Genomic DNA, 20,293 nt, shown 5'->3' with positions numbered 1-20,293 from the left:
CAACCCACAATATATCAAAACCATGATGGAGAAAGTCAAAAAGGTAGAAGAGATAACTGTAAGTCGAATGCCACCTGGGCATACATTACTATGACTACTGGCTGAAAAGAATCTCCTTGTTTCTTAAGTACCCACCCTGTGAAAACTCCTAGAGCTAAAATGATTCATAAAAATCTGCCAGCTCTTAGCTAAGGGCTGCTCCTCTATCCATTTAACACAGTTAAAATAACCTTGCAATGAGAGGTATATTTCTACAACGGACAATGTATAACTGCAGAATTAATAATGATATAAGTCAGAAAATATCTCATAATCTCTTCTCTCTTTCTTATCCTCACATCACCCTCATTTATAATTGTATGTGCAGTAACCTTGTTTATCCTGCTTCTGGTAACTTATTCAACTATGTGCTAATATTTTAGTCATTTTTGCCTCCTAAGAATGTTTTGAGACTACAGCTAAGTTTTCTGGAACATGACAGTTATTGGCTCTTGGAATGTTTGCTAAACTCAATGTCTGTTGAATTTAATTTTCAATTGGTATTTACTAGCTTTCATTTTATATTATCATCTACTAGTTGATCAACTTCTCAAGGTTTAAGCTTTGGCTTATCAGAAGAGTCAAAAGGAAGGAAGGACTCAATAGCTAAAACTTTTTTTTTTCTTGCTTCAATCAGCAAAAATACTGCCAAATCTCTTAGAACGTGCCTCTATCCCCATTCCTCCTTTGGATTTTCTATTGAAATGTCTCTACCAAATGTATTTGGAGCCAACTACTTTTAGGAGCTAAGCAATTTAAAAAATGAAGTCCGCTGCTCCTGCAGTTATTTTTAAAGCCTCTAGCATCCTGGTGGAGAGCCAATACCATTTTTAAGATGCCTTACACACTTTTTCTAGGCTCTAGACATGATCTATGGCAGCCAAACAAGTTCTATGGATCAAAAGCCAAAGAAGTAATCAAAATTGACCACTTTACTCTCAAAGCTCAGGGGCAGAGTTGGCAATATTCCTATGCAATTTGAAGAATGGAATGAAAATTATGGACATTTAGCACTGTCTTTCTCTATGAGATTTTCAATTCATTCATTGTAACATTGATTCTTTTCCTGATTTCTCTGAGGTCTTAAAATCTCACCAGCCTTTCAGGGAAAAGATAGCAACCAGCCTAGAAAATCTTTCAAATGCAATTTGGAAATCTGCTTATAAATACCAATGCACTGGATGAAGAATTCTGCTGGTTTTATTTTTTAACCAAATTCTCTTTTTCATTTCTATTTCTAATGTTCTGTGATGCAATTACCATCCTTTCATTTAAAAAAGCTAAATAGAATAGAAAGCTTCATTTTCACCAAACTGGTTTGACTGTCCATATTTTTGATAGCCCTTATATCAAAGAAGAATCCATTAAAAACTAAACATTCCTGGATTTAAAAAAAAAATACAACAGATTAAAACCAAAATGCTCCATAAAAGATACAAAAGATCAACAAATTTATGTCAGGACTCTCAAGAATAGTTTCAATTCAGACAATGTTTCTAAGAGGGAAAAAAAAAGTAAAAATGAGATAGCATTTATTTAGTCCTATAAAATTTACCAAGTACTTTTACATACAACATACATAAAATAACCAGTCTTTATTAAATATTTACCAAAAATCTCAAAAGATACATGTTACTATGCCTATTTTACAAACAGGTAAAATGAAGTTGCAAAATGTAGATGATTTATCAAGATACTAATAACTAATAATCTAAGGGACATTTTGAAATCTGTATCTTTCTGATTTATGAATGATTAAAGCTACAACTAGGGAATGCATGGACTCCAAATTCAAAATGGTAGTTCAGTTTTATAGAAAATTAGACAAGGATTTGTGATTTCAAACAAGTCCATGTTGAATGTTGTTCTTCATTCTCTTAGAGGACCAAAAATCCCTTCTATACCAAGGGATCAAGACCTATCTTCTGACACAACTGTAATAAGCAAGGATGAGAAACAATTTCCCACCTCCCATTCCATTATATATTCTCAGAAGTTAGCAAGGGGGGGGGGGGGGGGAAGGAAAAAAAAAACTATTACTAACCTACACACTCCAATAGTGTAATCTGACGAGCCACGGTTCTTTGAACAAGAAAAGGAAGACCAGAGCCACTTCCTGATGTACAAGAATGATCCATTAAATCCTGTGGTTTGAAACAAGGAGAAAGGAGGACCATTGGGAAATAGCTAAGAGTAATTTCTCTTTATTCAATAAAAGAATACAAGGACATAAGCATGCACGTTATCACTTGCTGATGGGATGCACTCATGAACAAGAAAAAACATGAGATTTCCCATTAAAAAAGCCAACCCAAATGTGCTTTTACAAATAAAATATGTAGTCATTCATATATATAGACATGTAGGTATATACACATATATGTACACATAGGTATGTGTTTATACATGCATGTGTATATTTTTTCTTGGTTATCAGTTGCAGAGTTTGCCTTTTCACTCCTAGAGCTAGCCAAGGAAAGACATCTTCCTAAACATGTTAAGATGGTGGAAAAATTTCTCAATGAGGCAGAAACATAGTATCTTTACATAGCCAATTGTGGAACCATGTAAATGTTAGTAATGATGGTTCCATTCCAAAAACCTAATTGCATTTCAAAATACTTTAGTGAGGGACAAAGTGTTAATATTGTTCTATTTACATTTCATCTTTTTCATGTCCTGTGATACACTGGCAATCAGCAAACTTACAAAAAGGCAAGGGTAAATCCAAGAGGCAGAAAAAAATGAGACTTAAGAGACTCAGATAAATCATAAAATGTATAATCAGGTGTTACCTAGAGTTTAAAAAGTTTGCTATTCAGAACACTCAATTTGGATCAAGGTACAACATGGAAACAATGTAAAGACTCACAAATTGCTTTCTGTGGGGGTGGGGGAGGGAAGTAAGATTAGGGAAAAAATTGTAAAACTCAAAATAAATAAAATCTTTAATTAAAAAGTTTGCTATTCATTTTTCTTTCTCTTCATATTATTCTTCCTTATGTGTTTAACCTTTATAATACACCTAAGAGATTCTTCTTGAAGTTATTAGCTTTCTTTTAAATAATCAGACTTTGTAATTTACCAAATAGGAGCTACACCTAGACTCATCACAGGAATAGTTAATACATTTTAGTTTTTAAAAGGCAATATACTAGTGGGTAAATATAATTTAGGCCAAGAATTTGCAAATGGATATCTCATTTAAACGAACAAGTCAGCAGCCTGCAAATCATCACAGTTTCTATATCTTGTTTTTCAGAGTGTTCGTCAAAACTGGTACCATATCATGATTTTATGCTGTCATCTCATCTGACTGACTTTAAAAGACTATTTTGGGACACACTTCCATCCTTCTTGTTAAATTGTAAAAGCTATTTAAACTGTAATTTACACTAGCTGTTCCTATCACTGCCCTTAGTAATTAGTTCCATGTTAGCGCTCAAAGGAATGAAGTTCTGTCTAATTTATTTTAGCACCCTACTTTGCCTAAGCTTTGTTAGAATTTCCTCTTGCCCCTTCTGTTTTTACTAACTCAATAAATTCATCTAATTTCCCTTAGAACTTGAAAGGTCTTAAATGCATTTCCTTTTGAAGAATAGAATTCTCTGTCTTGAAATTGAATACATTCTCTTTCCAGGGTGCTTCCAGAGATAGACTAAATAGATGGGTGGAAATGTGTCCAAGATAGGCAAGAGATAGGGGAAGAGAGACAGCTGGGTGAGGTGACTCTAGGCCTATCCCCATTTACCCTCAAAGGTGGAATGTCCCAGCACAATGACTTCAGGGTTTTGTGGTTTAGTCTGTGTGATGAAATTCGCAAAAGCCTCTTGCTTTTTCTGAGAATATTAAGTTAGCTGATATTTCACTTTAGGAAGAAGCTATTCCTGAAATGGCATTCCAATCATTTCTTCCTAAAAATTTCTCATTTATCTACTCTAATTTAGTTATCTTTAAAAAAAAATCTCAAAACTCATTTCTTGTGTATTTACCCATTTTCCTTAGAATAGGTAGTATATTAAAAATTCCTTTGAAGGAATATATTTCACTTTCCAAAGTTTTCTTAATGTGAACATTCACAGTCAAGGAAAACTGAAGAAATTACCTGTTTCTTAAAATCAACATGAGTTTTATCATATTAATGCCCTTAAAAAAATTCCCTGAGAGGGGGCGGCTAGGTGGCGCAGTGGATAGAGCACCGGCCCTGGAGTCAGGAGTATCTGAGTTCAAATCCGGCCTCAGACGCTTAATAATTATCTGGCTGTGTGGCCTTAGCCCCATTGCCTTGCAAAAACTTGAAAAAAAAACTCCCTGAGAAACTCTTGCAAAACAATGTTTCTATGTCAGAAAAGCTGAATTTCAGGAATAGCTAAAACAGACCCAGAGTTTAAAAAAAAAAAAAGATGGGTTGGAGAATTTAAAATATGACAATGCAGCCTTATATCCAAACCTCTTACAACAAAATTGCTGTGGTGTATAAAGCCCATTACTTACACACAGTGTTCAATAGAATAGAAATGATCTCCCATAGAATAAAGAATGTGAAATACACATTGAATATTCTTGTACCAAAAGAATCTAACCAGGGATGAAATGACTCCTTTTCTATTACCATCCTTACCAATGTTTTGAAACCATATTAAAAAACAAAACTAGAAGATTTTGATAGTTATTTCAAAATGTTTTCACATAAAACTATGAAAAAGAAAATTATAAAATATTCTAAATTCTTTTAAATGATCCTCCATTTTAACCATCTCAAAAGTTTATTATTCCACAAGGTGGCAGCACAGGGATATATAAAATTTTTCATGCCTGTCTAGATGAAAAGTTTTATTTAGCAGTTTAACAATTAGGGATTATGTTGCAATAAATGAAAGGCGAAATAATCTGGGAAGAATAAAATGGGAGAGTGGGGATCTTAAATGGTAGACAAACATATACAACCAATGGGGAAAAAACTTGAAAAATCTATTTAAAAACCTCTATTTAGAAGAAAAATGAAACTCTTTCCTCAATTAATTATAAACATCTATGCATGTTTAATTTCAAATGACTATCAAAGAGTAATGTGAACAGTGAACATAAGCTTACAACATTAATGACTTGTGCAAACATGCACAGCTCCAGGCAACTTTCTAAAATCAATCTCTGATCCCTTTCTGTGTATATACAAACACATATAAATACACGTGTGTATTTTACATATGTTCATACATGTGTACACATACACATATGTGTGCATTGTGTGTACGTGTGTGTGAATTCTGCCAAGCCTTTACTAGCTAATACTTGGTATTTCATATTTTGAGTAAAAGAATACAATGGACAGTTTTTTCCTGTATCAGTCAGCCCTTGTGAATTTTTTAAAATTTCCATCCCCATTCAAGACTCACTGCTAGGGTGCTATCGCCAACATTCGTAGTGATGAGTCCATCAATGGTGCCATATTCCACTTCTCTAGGGTTGAGTCGCTCCTGATTCCTTTTTTTAAACTTCCGAATACCCACAACCAGTAGAATGACAAAAAGGCATGCTGCTATAGAAAGGCCTATAAAGATGGCCATATAATCCAGGCTGAATCTTGAATATCCTCCTGTGAAGGATTTCCCTAGGGAGGAAAAAATGTAATTAGTCACAAGGATCACTATTTGCTTGGCACATAAACGAAGGAGATTTCTTAGCAATAATAAGCTTTATTAAAAAAAATATCACAAGACATATATCACTTTTTCATCCTAAAAACATTATAAGGGGTAAAAAGTCATTCCAAATTCTAACATTCAACAACCCAATGAATAAGAACAAAATTCTCTTTTATCTGAAGCAAACAAATTAAATATGTGGCAAGCTGTTTTTTTCTCTACCTTCCACTTTACTGTGGAAGTTTTTGTCCAACTTCAAATATATCACAGATACATATCGCCACCCAAATCTCTCTCAGACAATGTATTTTTGAGACAAGCCCTCTCTGTTTAAGAGCCTACAAAAGTTTCCCAGTTGCCTATTGAATCAAATCCATTTTGAACTATTCATTCTCAGTTCTTACCACATGACTTCCAAAAATGCTCTACTTTAGTCTGGTCCTTTACTTGTGTCCTCACCATCAGTACTGTATATAACTCTTTGTCTTCATTCTTTTCTTATCCTTCATCATACCCTTTTCACTTTACCAAATCAATCTTGAGTCAGATTCCTTCATGTAATATATCCTCTAACTAATCAACCCATAATGAAATACATTTGAGCTACATGAATTCAAAGAGCTTTTTTATCTCTAAAACTCTTTATTTTCTTTCACTTATTTGCAACCTATAAAAATTAGTTAGTGCTACTTGTTCTTTCACTTGATAACTCAACTATAAGTTAGAAGACCAGACATATTTTCTGATCCTCATGACCTTTTGAACATCTCCAAAACAGGAATTACATATGAGATAAAGCAATCTCCACTCTATTAAACATTATAGGACACCAATACCCTTAACAAGGTAAAAAAATCTAGCAAACTAAAAGCTTTGATGTTTTTATTTAGTCATTATGTCTGACTATTCATGATCCCTTTGGGGTTCTGCTGGCAAAGATATTGGAGTGATTTACCATTTCCTTCTCTAACTCATTTTACAGATGGGGAAACTGAGGTACACGGGGTTAAATGACTTGCCAGGGTCACACAGCTAGTATCTGAGGTCAGTTTAGAACATGGAGCCAAGGGGTGGCTAGGTGGCGCAGTGGGGGTGGCTAGGTGGCGCAGTGGATAGAGCACCGGCCCTAGAGTCAGGAATACCCATTGCCTTAAAAAAAAAGAACATGGAGCCAAGAAGATCCATCTACTATTCATCCTAGTGCAGGGTTAATCTTTAACTTTTAAATCACTGGCTCAAGACCACCCTCTCCCCTTACCTCTCATTTCCCATGAGGACAGAGTAAAAACTACTTACAGGTTCACAACAGAACTCAATTACCCTTCCATCCCACTAATGAGACAGATAAACAAAAGGCAAAGAAGTTGTCTTGAGTGAGACAGCAGCATGGTCATAGGCTTGGTGCTCTCAGAAAGTAATGGGATATAGGGTAGAACACTAATGGGGGTCTATATGGCGTTCCATTAAGCCTGAAGTAAAGAGCCAAGCATCTACTTAGGGTCAGTTTCTTCCCTTCCAGAAGTTACGTGAAGCAAAGACAAAGTTAGTGAAACGCAGGAGGAGTCTGAGAAGGTTTTGAGGTCCAGTCTCCAAAGAAACTGCCACCAGAGTAAAGACTTGTAGAGTGAGTTATTTGGGAATATATGAGGGGAAAAGACTGAAATTATGGGATTTCAGTAGTAAGAAAATTCTGTTAAAGGTTTTGACCTAAGCAGATTAAAGGGGAAATGTGAAAGAATTTCAGTAGTAAGAAAATTCTGTTAAAGGTTTTGACCTAAGCAGATTAAAGGGGAAATGTGAAAGAATCAACTAAAAGAGTCCAGACTTCTTTCAATAAATAGTTCAAGACAAAGGAAAATCAACCAATACTTGATAAGGTAGAGGACCCTATGAATTGTCCAGAAGGCACAGAACTGCTGCTGGGAGTTCCTGAATGATTAAGAGGAAAAGAAGAATTTCGAAAGCACAATTTCTGGCCCATACAATCGAAATAATTCACAGAATGGAAAAACTTAAATCCACAATAGTAACCTTCAACAACTACACAAAACACAAAAATTACTTATTGAAATATAGAAATACAGAATCAAAGGACAATCTAGAAGAAAAGCAAAAAAGCAATAATGTTAAAAGAAAAAAAATTCCCAAGCAAAACACTGATCTTAAAGACGGACATGTAGAGCAAATTTCAGGATTATTTTCCCAGAAAAACACAAGTCAAAGTTAATTCAAGAAATTCAAGAAATTGTGTCTAGAATTTCTGAAAATATATTAAAATGAAAGAATTTACAGACTGCCTCCAGGAGGAAAAAAAAAAACCCTATGCTGCAATATCCAAAATACATAGTGATTAAATTTAACAATTCTAATGACAAACAACAAATCCTGCAAGAAACCAAGAGAAAGGAAATTCAAATAGCACATATTTTTACAACCACCAGAAACTGCAGGAGGAAATAAAATAATGTTAAGAGCAATGGAGCTCAGGATACAATTCAGTGTGACCTATCCTGCAAAAATGAGGCTAATAATTAATTCAAGGAGGGAGGCAAAAGAATATCCAAAAAAAAAAAGAGCATTCAAAACATTTCTAGAAAGACAACTAATTCTAAATAAAAACATCTGCTTTTCAAACATCTCAAAAATCAAAAGAAAAGTAAATAAATACAGCTACCAAGACAACAAAAACAAAATAACAGAGGGTCCTGTAAGAGATTTCTTTCTAAAAGTAATGATGCGTGTCCTTTGCTCTTGAAAAAGATCATGACATCATGAAGGTGATGCTATGACATGCCAGTGAGTTGTTATCATCATCACCATCACCATCATCATCATCATCATCGTCATCATCTGTCTAAAAGTACATTAGAGTTCCAAAAGCAAAAGACAAATAGGAGTAAAAGCAGAGAAATAAGACTGGAGCATCATAAAATAAGTCTCATAACACTCACACTTCATATGAACCAGTGATAATCTTGAAGGACTAAATTGCAGAATAGAGGGGAGAGAGAAAATCTAGGCAGAAAAAGTGAGTTAGAGAATATGTGATATTCTCAAATCAAGTCAAAGTTAACAATTGAAGAGAAAATAACTCTTGTATGTCTTTTAGAAAAAGATTCTCCAAGAGAATGGGCAAGGAGGCAAAAAAAAACGGGGAAAGGAGGAAATCTTGTTTCAAAAGTGGTAGAGGATACCATTCCATAAAGAGAGGTAAAGACATTGCAAATGGGTGTGATATTAAAGGATTTGATGCTTTAAAATGCACATCCTTTCCCAGGAGGAAGAAAATCAGAAATCCTAAGAGCATCTGGCAGCCCAAGGAGTGGGAAGGCAAGGACACCAGGAAGAGATTTCATGGAAAATGGGGGGAGAAATGCATATATGCATAAGCAGTACAAAGATTAGCAATGAAATGAGGTATCAAGGACAAAGGAAAATTCCTACCATGAAGCAATACCCTTCCTAATATCTGTAAGAATTGATAGTTCTTTTTTTTTTAAGGTTTTTGCAAGGCAATGGGGTTAAGTGGCTTGCCCAAGGCCACACAGCTAGGCAATTATTAAGTGTCTGTGGGCACATTTGAACTCAGGTACTCCTGACCTCAGGGCCAGTGCTTTATTCACTGCGCCACCTAGCCGCCTTGGGGGCTGATATTTCTAAGAGTGTGGTACAATTTAAGGGGGGGAAAAAAGGAAGCCAAATCTAAACTATATAACATAGAAACTATTTAGATTAGGAGCCTTAGCAGTTTTAATTCAGTAAGGAATGCAAAGACCAAAGGAATGCAAAGACCAAATAAGACTAGAGCACATAGAAAAGAGAAGTTGCAGTTTTGTAAGTATCTAATTTTGTCTCTATGACTAGAAATTCAACAAGCATATCTTTTCTACTGAGAAGGAACATGATGTTTCCAGAAGTGAATTCACAGGACTTAATCAGAAGACCTGGCTCTAGTCACTTAATCAGTTCTGCTTCATTTAGCAAAGTCACTTAAACTCTTAGGTTTCAGTTTCTATACTCTACCTAATTCACAGGACAGTCCTGAGGATCAAACCAGCAGCCCTTCTTAAAAGGTAAAATATTATCAAAAGGGTACAGAAATACCATTACATTTTTATATACTGCAAAGGCACATGGTATGCATGAAGAATTTGCTAAGCCGTCTATTTATATTAGGAAGACATTTCCTCAATCACAATTCATTATGTACCAAGAACTTATTTATTCAGCTTAGGCTTATTTTTCATATACCTGAAACATACATGTACATACATATGTTTTTATGCATACCTGTGTGTGTAGATATATACATAGTGCCATTTTTTCTTTTAATTACTTTTGATGGAAATATATCTGAAATATATAATATACTTCTTATAAAGAAACAAAAGGAATTCAATATTTTATTGATGATGACTAAAGGACATCAAATATTCAGCCCACAACACCCCAACCCACCAAAGTATAGCCCAAACTAGATTAAAATAAGGCACTATCTGATTTTAATGAGTTGATATATCTATATCGATATAGATATAAATGGGGCAGCTAGATGGAGCAGGTCTAGAGTAGGGAAGAGTCATGATGTTCAAGTCATGAGCATACTCAGACATTTATTTACTAGTTGTGTGATTCTGGTCAAGTCATTTAACTCTGTTTGCCTCAGTTTCTTATCTGTAAAATGAGCTGGAGAAGAAAATGGCAAACTAGGATCTTTTCCAAGAAAATCTCAAAAAGATGTCATGAAGTATTGGATATAACAAAAACAACACAAGAAAAGTTCTATGTGTGTAGAGATAATACACATCTATCAATCTCTAGATAGAGATATGCGGATATATAGATATCTAGCTATAAATTTCGACAGGGTATTTCTTTAAATTTTCCAATGTTCCTGATAGTTCATTTCACTAACTTTTGTCTTCCCCATGGGCAGCATGTTTTTTCATATATACATATATATATATATATATATATATATATATATATATATATATATATATATATAGATGATAGATAGATAGATGACAGATAGAAAGTTTTCTACATCAATATACAGTCCACAAGAATCCTTAAATATGATTTAGTGGTCACCATCTTGATGAGAGTTTTACCCCACTGATTTACACAAACATGATTATATCATACATAGTACAATTATCTTTCCATTTTGTCACTTTTTCTAGTTTTACTACTACTGCTTCTGATAATCTAATAATAATAATAATCTAATAATAAAACATGCCCTACTTTAAAAAATTACTACATGTCAAGAAGTTATAGAATTTAAATTTGGTTTCAGACACATACTAGATCTATGATCATGAGCCAATTTGTTAAAATACTATTGACATAGGCAACTCTCTAATGCTGCACATCTCTGAGAGTTTTCAATCAATAAAATCACAGTGGGGCAGGTAGGTGGATAGAACACCGGCCCTGGATTCAGGGGACCCTAAGTTCAAATCTGGTTTTAGACACATAACACTAGCTGTGTGACCTCGGCAGGTTCATTGATTGAATCACAATAAAACAAAACAAAATCATATGTCCAATAAAAATTAAGAGTTGATGAGACTAAAAGATCCAGGATTAAGTGAATTCAGAACTGAAGTGACCATATTATTGTCCCACTCAAGAATCTTCACTACACCTCTGTTGCCTTTAGCATAAAAGAGCAGTTCCTAACCTAAGCATTTACAGATCTGCACATTCTGTCTCTAACCTACTGTCCCATTCCAGACTTATTTCACATCATTATCTTTCACAGTTTCAACATTTGAACTTAACTTTCCAACATAGTTTTCTCTTAAACACTCATCTCTACACAGTGGGTGCATGCCTCCTTGCCCCTACTTGTTGGAATCCCTAGCTTCCCCCCCAAATTTGTGGGCTAAAGTCATATACCAACTGTTAGGGGAAGCCTTTTTTGCTCCCCTCCCCTGATTTTTGCTCTCTTTTCAAATTGCCATGTATATTCTTATCTGTGCATATGGTACATTTGCCTCAGTAAAATGCAAGTTTAATTCTTAAAAAGGCAAAGATTTCTTTTTTCATTTTGTCTTTGTATCCTCAGAATAGAGCTTTGAACACAGCAAACCCTTAATAATAATTCATCGGATTGTCTATGCTTTATTTAATGGAAGCACTCTAGGGTTTCTTGGAAAGTAAGGATGCTCCCAAGCATAGAGCTTCAAAACTGCCCTGCTGCAGTGGAATAGAATCTTCAAATATTAAGGAACCATTTGTATAAGATCCTCCTATACAGAATATATTCAAGTTGCATGTAAAAAATTCTATAGTGCTTCAAGCTTGGAGAGAGATACAACTAGACAGTGGATAATAGGAAGAGGGGGAAAATGGATCTAAGCATTTCTTTCTTTCCTAGTAATGTATGCATGCCACTCAACCACAGTCCCAGGCTCTCCCTTTCTCATCTCATGCTTTCTCCTCACTATATACAATGAATATGTGGATAAGTTCTTAGGGCGAGTTATTTGTGACAGCCACCATTTCTCCTTGAAAAAGAAAAAGGAAGGGAATAAAGAAAGTCAGTAGCACATGAAAGAATACCTTAGTAGAAAATATTCCCTAAGACAGATCTTTTGGGTATGAGAGAACTGGACGCATTATAATTTTTTCAGGTATTTTTGCACTACTTCATGTTCTCCTAACTTCTACCTTCTTTCAGATGCCAAGTAACGCTCCTCCCACATTCCCGGTCCTTCACTTTGATCTCACCTTTCCATGAAAGAAACCAAAGTGAGGGAAGTGTAGGGATAGGGAAGTGGAAGAAAAACAGAGAGGACCATTACCTTTTGAAGTTGGTAGCTGGGCAGTAATGTTTCCATTGCACCAGTTTCCCTGACAGCATTCCACAGCCTGATCAGGAGATGGTGGAGTCTTACAGGTCATCTTCCCCTGTTCATACACTTGGAAGCATCCTTTCTGGTAGACTTGAATACCATCGTTTATGCTCAATGAGGCAAAGCACTGTTGGCCCTCACAGTGATCCTGATTCCCACATGATATGCCTTCACACACGCACATATACAGGTTTGAATTCAGCTTTGGTTCCTCATCTGTAGAAGGGAGAGAAAAGAAAAGAAAAGAAAATGGCATTTTCCCTTCACATGGGCAATCAAAAGTTTCTTCAATTATATGTGAATGATATATTGGGGGGGGGGGTTTCTCTTGCTCAATTCAACACATCTAGGTAATTAATTACCTGTGTGAAAGTCACAATAAGCATCACCTGAAAATTTAGTAGACCTAGTCATGAAATATGCCTTGCCCCTAAATTTCAAATCATTGGGCATTTCAAATCAATAAACATTTAAATTCCTTTAGGATAGGCACTGAAGATATAAAGGCAAAAATAAAACTGCCCCTACCCTCAAAAACCTTCCTTTCTCCAACAGGGTCTTAAAAAAATTTTCTGCATCATGGAACCCTTTGGTAGCCTGTTGAGACCTGAGCACCCCTTGTCAGAATAATGTATTTTTTAAAAAAATTTCTAGTGGAAGAAAATGATAGACTTCATTTTTAGTAATAAATAATAAAAAATAAAATGAAATTTTTCTCATTCATATTCATTGACTTTGAAATCTACCATAGACCTGCTAACACCTATGGCAGTGAAGTAGCCTAGAGGATGGAATAGTCAACCTGAATTCAGAAAAACCTGAGTTCAAATATGTGTTCGGACACTTGTTAACTGTGTGACCTTGGTTACTTAACTTCTATTTGATTCAGTTTCCTCTTCTATAAAATGGGCATAAGAATAACACTTATCTCTCAGGATTGTTGTGAAAAGCAAATGAGATGAAATTTCAAAACAGAGAGAGAGAGAGAGAGAGAGAGAGGGAGAGTGAGTACTGGTCAGAATAATGTAATGCCACAGTAATTCTAGAGGAAAGGGGACAATAATAATCAGGGTTATTAGGTTAAGACTTCATGGAGGAGGTGACATCTGAATTGAATCATGAAAATGGGATTTTTGACAAGGAGACAGAGATGAGGAGGAACCATGAACAGCGTCCCAAGTGAGAGCTGTGAAGCAATTGCATCTGGTGTGGAAGGAGGGTGGAAAAAAATGGGGTATGCCAAATCCAATAAGACCTTTTAATTAATTGTTCTTTCAAAGATTGGTTTTCAGATTCAGTTTTTCAAATCACTGCATCATTTTTTCCTGGTTAAGTGAGTAGTTCAGACTTGCTAGTACTAACAGCTTTGGGTGCAGATGGCAGAGGAAAAGAGCAAGAGGGAGGGAGGGAGAGGGAAAAAAAGAATTATATAGAAATGAGAACATAAGAAAGGGGGAAGGGGGAAAGAAAGAGACAGAGAGATAGAAACAGTCAGAGAGAAAGAGACAAAGAAAGAGACCAAAAAAGATAGCAGGACAGAGTTAGAGAGACAAGGACAGAGAGACAAAAAAAGATAGTCACAGAGACACCAAGACACAGAGACAGAGAAGACCAAATCTTTGGAAGCTGCTAAGTTGAAACCCTGTTCAAATAAGGAAATTCAACTTTCAGAGCTCACTCTCAAGTCCTAAATTAGAAAGGGGCTGAGTTTCTGTCTATTGTAGTATGCTTTGTAGTAGACTGTGGCACAGCTACGTCAATCTATTTTGAATCTATCTTTTAAAAGGCAGTTTGGGGGTGAATGTTTGCCTTTAAGAGATGACCCCAATGAGAAGCAATAAAATAACTAGAGACTTGGCCCCCCTATAGACAGGGAATGAAGAAAGACTCAGAAACGGCAGAGAAAAACAACATTTACCCCTCTCTTTTCCCTCTTCAAAAAGAGGTAAAATAAAAACAAATTGCCCATTATAACATAAATATCACGCCTCATAGTACCACCCCCATGAAGGGGATATATTTTGTTTATAATCAATATGATGGTTCTTTCGAAAAACCCCAAGAGACCCTTCCAATAGCACATGAGGTTGGAATAATATTCAGAATAACCACTGATAAAGCAATGTATGTCACCAGTGTCACCACCCAAAATCTGGAATTCACAGATTGTTCTAACAAAAAAACAATTTTCACAATAAAATATTCTCTTTTTCTCCTCCCTTAAAAAATGACACAAATCTTCCTAGTATCAGTATTTGAATCAGTGTCATCCCTTATGATATGAAGCATAATATAAATTGATCTCACTATTTGATACCATAACCTCCCCCTCAAAAAAATCAGGCATGAACATCATAATTTCAAGGTCCAAAGAAATTTTTCCCTGTTTTATTGATAACCTTAGGCATCTAAGTGTATGTAAATGTGTTTTTAATGAGGATCATTCCCCATCTCCAATAACCCTTTCTTATAAAAAAGAAAAACAATTAAAAAAGATCAACTCCTCCTTATTTTTCAATGTTTCCTACCCATAGCCCTAAGGACATTTAGGTGGTACAGTGGATAGAGTACCAGCTCTGGAGTCAGGAGGACCCGAATTCAAATCTGTCTCAGACACTTGACACTTACTAGTTTTTGTGACCTTAAGTAAGTCACTTAACCCTTACTGCCTTGAATCCTGGGCCATGTCCAGTCATCCTGATTCATATCTGGCCACTGGACTCAGATACCTCCAGAGGAGAAAGTGAGGCTAGTGACAGCATAGCACCCCCTCATTCAAATCCAATTCATCCAATTCACTTGCTTGTCATGGGATCATTTGCCTAAAACTAAGGACAAACATCATCACCCATAGTCCTACACCCCTCCGAAAATTATTGTTCATCCTTTGTTTTTGAAGAGGATAATGACATCATAGAGGATGTCAGTGACTTGCACATGAATTGGATTTAAGTGAGGCAGAGTTGCACAGATGTCAACCTCACTCTCTTCCCGAGTCTTGTTGCAAGACAAAAGTCAAGTCAGCTGGTGATGGACCAGGATACAATGGATGACCTTGGCTCTTTAATGTCTGAACAAGCTCTAAGGTCTCCACAGCTCCTGTTGCAGCCATCTTGATGGACACTGGAATGAACTGTTTTCATCCATCCAGTCCACCAAGTCCACCATCAAAAGCTTGGGTAGACATCTCCCTAACTCACTGATGGATTTAAGACCTGTAGGTTACCCTAAACCTGAGTTAGCTTTTTTCAAGGCTGTTCATCCACATTTGGTGTCCATCTATCACCCACTTCTCTCAACTGTGACTCCAAGAAGCTATATAATATGCAGTAGCCAAACCCCAGTAATCTACCAAAAAACTAAAAGGAAGGATGTGTTATTTCACTTTTTTATCTGAAAAAAGCAAGACTATTATTCAATCTAAATTAGTTGTCTTTTAGTGATGTTGCACATATATTGCTCTAGTCATTATAGCTTATTCCTTCTATTCACTCACAGGTCATAAAGGCCTTTTGATATATCTCAAATTCTTATATTTGTTGTTTTATAGGGCAACAGGATCTTAATACATTAATATATCAATTTTTTTGGCTATTACCCAAAATAAATGGTGAGCATCTGGTTTCTGATTAATTCCCCACAAAGAGAATTACAATGAATTTTGCTGCATGAGAACTTCCTTTCATTGACCTCCTTAAGATATAGTGCTACATTAATATTAGTTAATAACAAATAAGGAAAAAAACTACTTTGCTTTTTAATTCTATATAGATGTCATCTTTGGTGACTGTAGCATAGAACTCTCAAAAGAGTTGGATTTGGAGTAACATAAGCTAAGCTGGTTTTGAATCCTAAGTCTTACCTTTTCCAATTTTTTTCAACTATAAAATAGTTGAACATTATATACAATGTTGTTTAGACTAATTGACTTTCAAAGTTGTATAACCCTTCTAACTCTAATCTTATCCTGAAAAAATGTTGCTTAATGGGGCAGTGCTGGCCCTACTACCATGGGACGAATATTTCATAATCAATTACATTTCCCTACATATTTTCAAATGATTTTCTGGAAATCATTTGAACCAATTAAATCTCTATGAACCTGATACAAAATGAAGGTGGAAGGAATTTGGTCCAAATGATCTCAAAAGTCCTTTTTAGCTTCAGATTATTTGAACACTAACAATTCATGTATTTAATCTTTATGGCAAGTACAGAGTGGGTTACCAGTTTTCATTAAGTAGCTAGACAGAGAAGAGAAATGCCCACTTTTCCACACTATCGCAAGTAAGTATTAAGAAATGCTATAATGACTTCTTTGTATATGGTAGAGAGGGAGCAAGAGTGGAGATGGATGGAGATTATCTAATCTAACTTTGACATCAGAAATGAGGCAGCTAGGCAGAGCCAGGTTAGACCGTGGATAGCATGATCTTGAACAAGTCACAACTTCTGTTTGCCTCAGTTTCTTCAACTGAAAAATGGAATAGCACCTACTTTTTGTCATGAGGAAAAAATTAGATAATATTTGTAAAGCACAATACAATATCTGGTAAATTGTAGGTGTTATACAAATGTTAACTATTATATGGGAAGGTTTTCACACTCCTTTTTCACTTACTCCCAATTTATCCTTTATGCAGTTTTTTTTGAGAGACTACTCAGTTAGTTGGATAGCATTCTGAACCTGGAGCCAGAAAAACGAGTTCAAATCTGATCTCAAACAATAGCTGTATGATCCTGGGCATGTCACTTAACCTGTTTGCCTTAATCTACTAGAGAAAGAAATGGCAAACCAATATCTCTGCCCAGAAAATTCCATTGACAGTGTGATCCACAGGTCACAAAGAGTTGGATGGGTCTGAACACTAACAAAACCACTTGTTTATACATATTTATTTACATGCTGTCTCCTCCATTAGACTGTGAGTTCTTTGAGAGCGGGGACTGTCTTCTGTCTCTTTTTATATTCCCAGGCTTATCACAATTGCTAGATGCATCTCAGTAGTAGAGCAGGAAACCAAAGCCAGGACTTCTGACTACAAGTTCAGTAACCTTTCACCAAGATCACTTGATCCTTGGAAACCCAGTTAAAAGGTCAGAAATCTTCAGCAAGTATTAGAGAACAGCCCTTCTTCCAAGAAACCTGGGAATCTGTTTAGTGAAGTCACTTTTCCCTTGGTCCTCAGTTTCTCTACTGTGTGTTTGGATAGACAGTTCTTCCCAACATCCTTGGTGCCTCAAGGAATGTACAGGTAGTCTGTAATTCACATGGAAATGAAGTGACAGACTGTATCTTCTCAAGTTCAAGTAAGTATCATGTTGACTCTTTTGTTCCGCATACTAAAACATAGAAGAGCGGAATCTTGGTCACATTTAGGGAAATTCTCAACTCCTCTAGGGTTTTCATTCCTGTGATCTGAGTACTACATGAGTTATTTATTATTCAACAAAGTCCTTGTATAACACTCTACTCATACCTGTCTAATGTCCTATTCTGCATAATAACTATTTATTCATGTCATATCTCCCTTACTAGATTATAAGCTACAAGGGGCGGCTAGGTGGCATAGTGGATACAGCACCAGCCTTGGAGTCAGGAGTGCCTGGGTTCAAATCCAGCCTCAGACACTTAATAATTACCTAGCTGTGGGGCCTTGGGCAAGCCACTTAACCCCATTTGCCTTGCAAAAACCTAAAAAAAAAAAAAAAAAAAAAAAAGATTATAAGCTACAAAAGGATAGGGACTATATCTTACATATATTTGTATCTTTCCTCAGTATCTGGCAAAATGTTTCACATATATACTTGATAGGGATAGAGATAAGGACTTGAATTTGTGATTTCATTGATGTAGGAAATTCCCTCTACTAATTGGGCCAGGTCAGCACCCTCCCTGCAACTCATATCGTTAGAGGACTATTCCAGGTTAAGTGACATGCCCTGGGTCACACAACCAATATTTAGCAAGTGGAATTTGAACCCAGGTCCTCATGTTATTAAGGCTAGGATTTATATTCACTCTACCATACTATATCTTGCTTTACAAATTCTAAGTAGACACTTAATAAATGATTACTGAATAAATTAAAAGCCTTTATCTTGAAATTATTTGCCTTTCTTCTGTAGCTGAATAGAGATAACTATCTGAAGTAATAAATTATTCTTGTTCGGTGATGCCAGTGTCAAAGATCTGTCTGTCACTTTCCTTTTCCAGCTAGAGAAAAGCAGAGATGAAAGTGGGTAGCTAGTAAGCATCTATAGTGCTTACTCAAATACCTAATATAGAAAGTGGCCAAACATCTAATGCTGAAAAGCAAGTCAGGGCACATTTGGCAAAATTATGCCTATGATTCTTCCCCTTTTTGAAAAACAAACATCATCCTTCTCTTTTTCCTGTCTTCCACCCAAATGTGTAAGGTTTTATAGTCCATACGCTTTAACCCAGTTTTATTAACAAAACTAGTTGGGGAAGAAATGTGCCCTAGAAATCCAAAACTATACAAAGTAAATCTCAAATCTATAGAAATTTACTAGCAATAAAGGTTCTCTCTCCTCTCCTCCCAGTTCACCTCAACCTCTCAACCTCCTCATTCTCATTCTCTGACTTTCTCTGTCTCTCTCTCTCTTTCTCTGTCTCTCTCTGTCTCTCTCTGTCTCTGTCTCTCTCTCTCTCTCTCTCTCTCACACACACACACACACACACACACACACACACCCTGAGTGCCACCCTGCCAACTTCCCCTGGCAGACTGGTTTGGTTCTCTGTGATGCCAAAGGGATTTTCTAAGCCAGGGTTATTAATTCAACAAGCAGAGTTACAAGCAAGACAGAGTTCTCAGATCTTGATATCGGCAATTCCAACAAAAAATAGGACCCAAAATATTCATGAGTCACCTTTAGCAATCTCTTTAATTTTTAAAAATAGCAACATGATGAAATTTTGGATTTGAAATTGGGTTTGGGGGGCTTAAGAGGAAAAAAAGAATTGATTGTCTTCAAATAACTTTTAAGGTACTGTAGGATGCCTTTTCTTCCAAGTTCTTATGGTACAAAATACTTGGTCACAGATCATTTTCTAGGACTACTTTGTACGTATATGAAACAATAAAAGTTTGATAATCTATTTTTATTGCAGTTTGAAAAAAAAGAACAGGAAGAACCTAAGCAGAAAGTTAAGTCCACTGAGCAAGGATGACAAACTAGCTAAATTAATCAGTAATCTGAATATTAAGCAAGGGAAATGACCTCTTTCCCCATTCTGTTTGCTTGTTGTCTATGTACACAACTAGCATCAGCAAGGTGGCCTTTCAGTATTACTCAATGTTATGACTGTTACTATATAACTTGTCTGGCATTAAGACTGGAACCATGTGAAAATATTTATGACTGTATGTGGTCAGGGACAGGAGAGTCTACTACAAGTAATCCTTTCATATGACAGAAGGGTACAAAGGACTGACTAAAGGGAAGCAATAAGATTATAATCTTGAAATCTCTATCTGAACTGGAGAGGTTTTAGATCATCATCATTAGCATTATCAAATCAAATTAGGTTTATTTCTTTGTTAAAGACATCAGGGAACCTGAGGAGATGAATGGGGTCCATAAAATTGAAGGAATATATGGAATGCAATACATGCACTTTAAAACACTGACCAGGTTTTTGAAATCTGTGTCCACTTGGGAAAGAACAAGATAAAACAAGTTTAAATTGTAGGCTGGGCTTTAAATAACACGTAA

General features: G+C 35.8%; 1 protein-coding gene across 3 annotated transcripts in view; it reads right to left on the bottom strand.

Moving 5' to 3' along the window:
• Positions 1–20,293, bottom strand: part of ACVR1 (activin A receptor type 1) — a 166,484-nt gene that overhangs the window by 43,021 nt on the left and 103,170 nt on the right. For all 3 annotated transcript variants that reach the window (XM_074215938.1, XM_074215935.1, XM_074215936.1), the window contains 3 exons: positions 12,500–12,766; positions 5,436–5,650; positions 2,084–2,183 (listed from right to left, as the gene is read on the bottom strand). In XM_074215938.1, the coding sequence (XP_074072039.1) occupies positions 2,084–2,183; positions 5,436–5,650; positions 12,500–12,766 (582 nt within the window). The remainder of the gene's footprint in view (positions 1–2,083; positions 2,184–5,435; positions 5,651–12,499; positions 12,767–20,293) is intronic.

Source organism: Macrotis lagotis, chromosome 1 (genome assembly GCF_037893015.1).
Source record: "Macrotis lagotis isolate mMagLag1 chromosome 1, bilby.v1.9.chrom.fasta, whole genome shotgun sequence".
NCBI classification, from domain to species: Eukaryota; Metazoa; Chordata; class Mammalia; order Peramelemorphia; family Peramelidae; genus Macrotis; species Macrotis lagotis.
This window is presented reverse-complemented; position numbering and strand designations above follow the sequence as displayed.